The 9601-nt window shown below is 39.3% G+C and overlaps 2 protein-coding genes across 2 annotated transcripts; one reads left to right on the forward strand and one right to left on the reverse strand.

Moving 5' to 3' along the window:
• The first annotated feature begins 1193 nt into the window (after window positions 1-1193).
• On the forward strand, window positions 1194-5222 carry LOC130722599 (receptor protein kinase TMK1-like). The gene is made up of 2 exons (XM_057573378.1): window positions 1194-3786; window positions 4466-5222. Exons 1-2 carry the CDS (start codon window positions 1209-1211, stop codon window positions 4993-4995), a joined length of 3108 nt encoding a protein of 1035 aa, XP_057429361.1. The 5' UTR covers window positions 1194-1208; the 3' UTR covers window positions 4996-5222.
• Window positions 5223-7847: 2625 nt separating this feature from the next.
• LOC130724860 (F-box protein SKIP19-like) lies at window positions 7848-9305 on the reverse strand. The gene is made up of 2 exons (XM_057576129.1): window positions 9016-9305; window positions 7848-8669 (listed from the first exon to the last, which is right to left on the reverse strand). The coding sequence occupies exons 1-2, from the start codon at window positions 9303-9305 to the stop codon at window positions 8210-8212; spliced, it is 750 nt and encodes a 249-aa protein (XP_057432112.1). The 3' UTR covers window positions 7848-8209.
• Window positions 9306-9601: the final 296 nt, after the last annotated feature.

A 9601-nucleotide genomic window follows, 5' to 3' on the forward strand; every position in this document is an offset into this window, starting at 1 on the left:
ATTTAAACATACCCTAAGTCCCTTAGTTACAATAAATGTGACATCGAATCCTATATTACATTAGCATAAAGCGCACTTGTTTTTTGCGTGTGTTGCTTTAACGTAGCAATGATGGTTTCGAGGGAGATGGCTAGGCGTGGCTAAGATGAAAAAAGGAGTGGTAGTGTGATGGTAGCTTGGTAGAAATATATTTTCTAGATTTAGAGTTTTCTTTAGGTATGAGATTTCTTTTTAGGTTTGATGAGATCTCAAAGTGTCGTGTTGTTTCACACTTTTATGTTCTTGGAATCATATAATATTGGTTTATAAGGTTTTGATATTGTGTTATTTTTTCATGGTGATTTTTGCTGATAATTTCTTTCTAGAAACACTAAGGATCTTCAAGTGCTTTGATGAAACGAGATGAATATAGTTGGGAAAAAAGACAAGAGTTTTGGGTTTGATAGTCGAGGGCTGGAGACATTCTAGGTTTGATGAATAATATGATGAATATTTTTTAACATAATTAAGAGTTATTTGTTATTTTTGTTTTTGAGGAGATTGAGATTACGTGTCTTTTTATTTATTATAATAAATTATTATTATTTTTAAATTTAATATTAATTTTTCAATTATTAATTTTACAAGTGTAAATTAAAATTTATATTTAAAAATCCACATAAAATTTATGAAGCAGGAGGCAGTCCCACATAAGTTCAACAAGACCACTTGTTAATGATAACTAAAAGTATGGTATTTTTTTATGAATTTAATGAATATGCATTGTGAGTTGGAGGTCAGTAAAACTATTTTACAATGACATTAAATTAAATTCCGCCAAATAAGTAAATATATTTTTATTTTAATTAAAATTAAAAATAAATGTAACTCTCTCCTACGTGGCAAACATTGATTGAATGTCAGTATAAAAACAATGCATATCCATTAAACTCTTTTTTTAAACGGAATGATGTTTTCTAAACTTTACTTTTTTTTTTGGTTACAAGAGAAAATTTAACAGGAGATCAAAACTAACTTATATCATCTAGATACATAGATGCATAGACAAAGGATGGTGGTTGAGCCCAAACTTTAACTGGAGCCCCTATTCTTACCGCTTCTCGAGCTAGAGTATGATATTTTTACCAATGCGACCAACCCAAAATTGAGCGATGTATAGAATTTTAGTTTGACCACCCTAACAATTTTACATCTCATCTAAAGAGAACATGCCAAGTTGGCAAGTAGGCCCATTGTCCATAAGCACACCCACTGAAATCCAACCTTTTTGCATTGTCACAAGTCATATGCCAGCCCGCGTTTTCCGATACGTGGCCCCCACCTCCCATGTGCTCAGTCTCTCTCAATTACTCACTCACTCACTCCACTCTCCTCCATGCCACCCCACACCACCTGTCTCCGCCACCACCCATCTCCATCTCCATCTCCATCTCCATCTCTTCTTCTTCACTCTCCCCACACTCACCACCACCAGTACCACCACCACCACCATGATGACAACAACTCACTTCCCCATTCTCCTCTCCCTCTCCCTCTTCTTCTTCCTCCTCACCGTTCACTCCCAACCAACCTCACCAGACACCGCCGCAATGCTCGCTCTCCGAACCTCCCTCGACCCGCCGGAGTCTCTCGGCTGGTCCGGCCCGGACCCGTGTACATGGACCCGCGTCGTCTGTTCGGAGGAAAAACGGGTCACCCGGATCCAAATCGGTCGCCAGAGCCTCCATGGAACCCTCCCAAACAGCACCACTTTCCAAACGCTAACCGAGCTCGAACGCTTGGAGCTTCAGTTCAACAACATCTCGGGTCCTCTTCCAAGCCTCAACGGGTTAACCTCCCTGCAAGTTCTCATCCTCAGCAACAACCGCTTCACTTCCATCCCCGACGATTTCTTCGGCGGTCTCACTGAGCTTCAGTCGGTGGAGATCGACAACAACCCGTTCCAACGGTGGGAGATTCCCGAGAGCCTCCGTGACGCGTCGTCGCTGCAAAACTTCTCCGCCAACTCCGCCAACATCACCGGGAGAATCCCAGATTTCTTGGCGCTTCCGGGGTTGACCCATTTGCATTTAGCCTTCAATGGTCTTGAGGGTGTGCTTCCTTCGAGCTTTGGTTCGTTGCAGCTTCAGACTCTCTGGCTGAACGGGCAAGAGGATGGTGCTGACAGGCTTGGGGGCGCTGTTGATGTTTTGCAGAACATGACTTCTCTGACTCGGGTTTGGTTGCAATCCAATGCTTTTTCTGGGTCATTACCTGATTTCTCAGGTTTGCAAAGCTTGGAGGATTTGAGTTTGAGGGATAACTCTTTCACGGGTCCTGTTCCTGGTTCATTGGTGGGACTCAAGTCACTCAAATCTGTGAGCTTGACCAATAACATGTTTCAGGGGCCTGTGCCTGTGTTTGGTGCTGGGGTTAAGGTGGATTTGGAGGATGATTCGAATAGGTTTTGCTTGCCGGGTCCGGGTGATTGTGATAACAGGGTGAATGTTTTGCTTTCCATTGTTCAGTCTATGGGGGATCCTAAAAGGTTTGCGGATAATTGGAAGGGGAATAATCCATGTGCTGATTGGATTGGGATTACTTGTAAGGATGGTAACATTGCTATTGTTAATTTTCAGAAGATGGGTCTCACTGGCACTATATCACCCAAGTTTGCCTCACTTAAATCACTGCAAAGATTGGTGCTTGCTGATAATAATCTCACCGGTTCGATTCCAGAGGAGCTTACCTCCCTGCCTGGGCTTGCTGAATTGAATGTTGCAAACAATCAGCTTTATGGAAAGATCCCTAGTTTTAAGAGCAATGTGATTGTTACCAGTAATGGTAACCCGGATATTGGGAAGGATAAGCCCAGCCCATCACCTAAAGGTCCATTGTCACCAAACTCGACAGCGCCGGACACAAGGGAAGAAAATGGTAGCAAAAAATCTAACCATGTTGGAGTAATTGTGCTTGCTGTGATTGGGGGTGTAGTGTTGATATTGGGGATTGGTTTGCTAGTTTTCTGCTTGCTTAGGATGAAGCAAAAACGGCTAAGCAGGGTTCAGAGCCCAAATGCACTGGTTGTTCACCCTCGTCATTCCGGATCAGATAATGAAAGTGTGAAGATAACAGTTGCAGGTTCAAGTATCACTGTTGGCGCTGTTAGTGAAACCCGTACAGTACCTAGCAGTGAGACAGGGGACATTCAGATGGTTGAAGCAGGAAACATGGTTATTTCTATACAAGTCCTGAGGAATGTCACAGACAATTTCAGCGAGAGAAACATATTGGGACAAGGAGGTTTTGGAACAGTCTATAAAGGTGAACTGCATGATGGTACCCAAATTGCAGTGAAAAGAATGGAGTCTGGGGCCATAACTGGGAAAGGTGCAACTGAGTTTAAGTCTGAAATTGCTGTTTTGACCAAGGTTCGCCACCGGCATCTTGTTTCTCTACTTGGCTACTGCTTGGATGGGAATGAGAAGCTTCTGGTGTATGAGTACATGCCTCAAGGGACGTTAAGTAGGCATCTCTTTGACTGGCTAGAATATGGATTGAAACCACTGGAGTGGAATAGAAGATTGACCATTGCCTTGGATGTGGCAAGGGCGGTTGAGTACCTTCACAGCTTGGCCCATCAAAGCTTTATACATAGGGACTTGAAGCCTTCAAACATTCTACTTGGAGATGATATGAGGGCAAAGGTTGCAGATTTTGGGCTTGTGCGTCTTGCTCCGGAAGGAAAAGCTTCAATAGAAACAAGAATTGCGGGAACTTTTGGATATTTGGCTCCAGAATATGCAGGTATGCCCCCTTCTCTTTTTCAAGTTCTTTGTGAGCTAGATCATTTTTTAATTATTCCCAATGAAGCCAGTGGGAATAGTCTGATCATGATCTACATAGGTTTGGTTTAATTTGCTTTAAATTTTGGCTACGTTTGTTATGCGAATGGCTAGGTAGATCTCAAGGGAAAGTACATCATAAATCTAGATTGATCTACACATTAATGGAAAGCAGACATATTGAATGCTTTTTAAGCAACATGCATTTCATTTTAGGAAGGTAATAATTAATGAAACATGTCTTTTTTATCAACTGTGTAATGTAATAAACTCTATGTCAATATTTTGGCCAGAGATATTCTCTGTCACCATAACTGGACCTGGCAATCTTAACTTCCATTACTGGAAGATCAACAAACAATAATGTTATTGGTATGTAACTATGTATTTCACATTTGGTAAAGCAATTGTGATGTCTAGAGTCCCGCATTGGTTTTGCTGTTTTGGAAATTATGAACCTCTCATGGCTTGCTCTTATCCATGGATGTGAGATATTTGTATTGGTTAGGTGTGTTTAATCTTATATTTTTGCTTTTTATTATGATCAAAAGTTTGCTAGCTCTCGCATGAATTTTTCTTTGATGTTGATTGATTTTTGGACAAATGTCTCTTACACTGTCGCGCTTGCTATCTTCTTGTAGTTACTGGTCGCGTGACAACTAAAGTTGATGTATACAGCTTTGGGGTAATATTGATGGAACTGATAACTGGAAGAAGAGCAATTGATGAGACCCAACCGGAGGATAGTATGCACCTGGTAACATGGTTCCGTAGAATGTATGTAAATAAGGACTCATTTCCTAAGGCCATTGACAGCACAATAGAGCTCAATGAGGAAACACTTGCTAGTATTCACACCGTAGCGGAGTTAGCAAGCCACTGTTGTGCAAGAGAGCCATATCAAAGGCCCGACACGGGTCATGCTGTGAATGTGCTTTCTTCTCTTGTCGAGCTATGGAAACCATCGGAACACAGTTCTGAAGATATATATGGCATAGACCTAGACTTGTCCTTACCACAAGCACTAAAGAAGTGGCAGGCCTTTGAAGGTAGAAGCGAAATGGAATCTTCTTCTTCTTCACTCCTTCCGAGCTTGGATAACACTCAGACAAGCATTCCCCCGCGTCCATACGGGTTAGCCGATTCCTTTACATCAGCAGATGGGAGGTGATCATGTTTAGTTGTAAATAATTGTAATGGTGGTTCTGTAGTTTGTTGTTCTTCATTCTCCTTGCTTCTTGCTGTAGTTTCTTATTTGAACTTGGTTATCATTTTTCATGGTGTAGTAGTTTCTTCCACAGTTAAATCCTATTACTTCTTCAGAGTTTGGTTGCAGCATTTTACTGCAAAATTGAGATAAGATTCTTAGCTGAATATTTACTTCTCATCTTATGTTCGTGTTTTTTGTGTTTCAATTCATATTCATGGCTAATTCATTAATGTTATATTACATTCTTTTGAGATGACAAAATGATGCATGCATATCAATTTACAAAATCTGGTATCAAATGAAAATATGTTAGTTTCTTTGTGAATTGGGAGATGTTAAAATTATTCTTCCTCAAGTAGCTGTCATCTCAATGGTCAACGGAATCTGCCAGATATGATGTACTTTGTGAATGGACGAATTAGACAGGTGTGAATGTAGTTAAAAGTCTTAAATAATCTTCCATGAGTCATGCATTGCTGGGAACACTGACAACTGTGAATTAAGAAGATACAAGATAAATGTGTTGTAAAGAGATACCCAGATAGTGAAAAGCTGTCAAATTTTCCCACAATCCATGGGAAGAAATCAATCCTAATAATAATCTAAATTGCCCTAAGATGCTATAAAATATTTGGCTTAATCCAGTTTTTGGTCCTCAACTTTTGTCATAAATATGGCTTTAGTCCCTCGCCGGAGTAAAGGTGGGGATTGGTCCCCAGTTTTTGGCAAAATGATTGGCTTTGGTCCCTCCGGCCGGTTGGGTCAACGCCGGAGCTCCGAGAATCCCATGTGGCATTGCCATGTCATTTAATGAGCTTATGTGGAATTTTTATTTTATTTTTTCATTTAAAAAAATCTAATTAATTTAAAAAATGAAATTATTTAAAATTCTAAAAAATAAAAAAATCTTAATCAGAAACAATTTTATCCTCATCTTCATCATTCTCAGATCAAGAAGCCCCAAAACCTGTTGGTTATCATCAAGGGACCCTTCCTCTTGATATCAGTCATGTCCAAAACCTGTTTGGTTGTCATCAACAGGCTCCACATTCTCCTCCATTCCACTGCTTTATGATTCTTGTAATATTACATGCTTTGCTTTCTTTTCCAAGACACAGAAACCATAGGAAGAGACGAAGGTCGTGGTGGCTTGGTGCGGTGATGCAAGCTTCGGTCGAAATCGCGCCGCCACCATCATCTTCATGGAGGCCAGCCACCGTAGTGTCCAGATATGGGTAGGGGCTTTGAGGGATGGGGTTTCGATTGGATCTGAGTTCGGGCTTTGAGGATGCCATAGTCATGGTATTTTGACAGTGAATAAAAGGTTGGATTTGGGGGAATGGGTTGTTAAAAGTTGCGATTTTGAGAAAGAATCAGTGGTGAAGATGGGGTTGGTGTTCCCGGTTCAATTTAGGGCACTCCTTCAATGATGAACTGGGTGGTGTTGTGGGTGGCGACGACGAGGGTGAGTTGGTGAATGGCGGCTCTTCGGCGAGCTTGGCGATGAAACGAACCTGGCGTAGAGGTGAAGTGCGAGGACCAGAGCTTTTTTTTGTTAGAATTCAATGGGGGCTAATGGGTTTCTTTTTGGCATTTTGGTGTTTGTCTATTTGTCTGTGTTTATGCAGCAATTTTAGTTTTGAAGAAGGAATTAGAAAAATGCAGGCCTCATAATTCTCCACCAGTGTTGGAACAATCCAGATTAACAAAATTCTCCACCAGTAATGGAAAAGCAAAATTCTGTTCAGTTTAACATCTTTCACATGTGGGCTGGTTTGATTCATGAAGATGATGAAATGGTGATGAAGAAGATCTATTTAATTTAATTAGTGCAAGTTTCAGATTGGGTTTCTGGGTTTCTAAAAGAAAGAAAAGATGAAGTAAGATGAAGTTGAGGATGATGAAGATGAAGATTGAATGAGGGTGATAAATTAATCTGGGTTTTTAAATTTTTTTAAATGAAAAAAAAAAATTCCACATAAGCTCATTAAATGACGTGGCAGTGCCACATGGGATTCCCGAAGCTCCGGCGTTGACTCAACCGGCCGGAGGGACCAAAGTCAATCATTTTGCCAAAAACTGGGGACCAATCCCCACCTTTACTCCGGCGAGGGACTAAAGCCATATTTATGACAAAAGTTGGGGACCAAAAACTGGATTAAGCCAAAATATTTTTATGTTTTAGCATCTACGACTTTAACTACTTTGACACAAGCAGCATTTCCTTCTGATATTGTCTTCCACAAGCTTAGCTGTTTCCTTCTGGACTCTGCATGAACTGAAATTTGATTAATGCTACTATTACGAGCGACAAGTGCAATTAGTTGTGTAGCTTTTGTGAATTAGTTTTTCAGTTAGCATTCTGTTAGACTGTCACTAGTTAGCTGATTAGTGATAGTGATGTATAAATGTAGTTTTAGTTCACGTTGCCAAACTAAGGATGAATAAACTGAATTCAGTTCCTTCAATATTTTTTTCTCAATTGTTCTCCTTTCTCTTCTGCATCTTCTTCTCAGATGGTATTAGAGCTCTAATTTGAGCTCTACCATCAAGCTTGCGCTATGGCTCGACCACAAGGTCAGAGTTCACAGAATCAAGGTTCACAAAATCAGAGATCGCAAAATCTAGATCCGACGCAGAACACTGGGAGTCCCTATTGCATCCACCCTGGGGAGAATCCATAAACAGTGGTGGTGGATTTTCCATGCTAATTAACAATAAAACAAGCTTGCAATAAAATTATAAATTGAGCGCAACAAATAAATATCATGTGCAAGCATGCAATCATGACTTTCTTTGTAAAAATATATGCTTCGAAGCTGATTTACACTTTGAAAAAATAGCAAAAACAAATATATTAAAGACTTAATTACATTTTTTATCCCCATTTATACACTTTGTATGAAAGTGATTCCTAAACTTCAAAAATTCTAATTTGATCTCACACATTTACCTTGCACTTTTGATTTTCCATCCCATTTCCGTCCAATGGAAACATGTGGACCAAAATTGGTTTTTTTAAAATTTAGAGACCATTTTCGCATAAAAGATATATAAGTAGGGAATCAAAAGTGTAATTAAGCTTACATTTCCAATCCCTTAAAACAGCAAACATTTGAGTCTCTTGAACAAAACCTTGCCGTTCAAAACAGTAGTATCCAGTGAAGTTTTTATCTTAATACTTTATCTCATATGCCTTGCGTGGCAGCTGCACCTCTTTGATATGCTCAAGACACCGTTTCCTCAAAGTTTCATTCGTCCTCCAATCAATATTGTAACTATGTAGTATGTGAAGAGATTCAAGAAGAGGACAACCATCAAGAATAGCATGCAAGCCATCTTTACTGAGAAAGTTAAATCCCACAATGTGTAGATGGCGTAGTTCAGGCATGGTTTGTGCAATAGCAAACGCCTCCTCATCTTTGAAACTTGGATATAATGGACCATTGTAAAATTTTAATACTTTCAAATGTGGGCAACATCGACCAATAGCTTGAAGTGAATCCTTAGTTAGAGGGCTATATGAAATGTCAACAAGTTCCTCTAAATGTGGAAGTTTCTTAGCAACCTCAATCAATCCTTTCTCAGAAATTTCACTGCAATATGGAAGCCGCAAGCGACGCAGATGGCTGCTGCTGTAAAATAACCAAATATATATATATATATATATATATATATATATATATATATATATATATATATATATATAAATGATAGTACTTGGGAAAACTAAAGCCCCAAAATACAAAAAGTAAAGAAAGAATATTTTAATAAACTAATCATTTAAAAAATTGAGATGTTTACTTTTCAAAAAAATAAAACCAAATTATTTGGAAAAACTACTTGGATTAGCCTGCCAGGAAAATCTATCACGATAGAACATTAAACAGTTTACACTTTTCTCAACATCTATTGGCTATGTATTTGAGAAGATCATCAGTTGCAAAATATGCAAGAAAGCAAATAGAAATAAAACCATACCTGCTGGCTATGTATTTGAGAAAATCATCAGTTGCAAAATACTCAATAGTAATGTCTTCCAAATGACCGCAACTTTGATCAACAGCGTAGCGACAAAAGGCCCTTAACATATAGGCTGGATAGTTCCGGCATAAGGTCAGGTCAATGGAGCGCATCATGAGAGGGTCCTTACAGATATTCCACCACAAAGAGCAAACTTGACGTGCACTTGTCAAAATATCTGCAACACTGAGCTTTTGAAGTATAAATGCAGTCACGTCTATCGGAAGATCAAGCCAGTTTGGACCCATTATGCTCTCACTCTTCAATTCCTCCCTTGATCTCGAGCACCTTGTGCTCAAAATCCGTGAGCTCATGCGGTCAAAACTACTATTGACAGCTTTATGATGACGCCTAAACATTGAAAACAAGAGAAAAAAAATAGTCACGGATCATGTGTAAACGGATACTTTGCTAGTAGGAGATATGGGAGTGACACCTGGAATTTGTTATACTTATTTAAAATAAATTAAGATTAATTTGGTTTAAATTTGAAGTTGATCCAACCCAAATTTAAACCAAATTAATTTAAATTTGAAGTTGATTC

This window comes from Lotus japonicus, chromosome 6, assembly GCF_012489685.1.
Source record: "Lotus japonicus ecotype B-129 chromosome 6, LjGifu_v1.2".
Lineage (NCBI taxonomy): Eukaryota > Viridiplantae > Streptophyta > Magnoliopsida > Fabales > Fabaceae > Lotus > Lotus japonicus.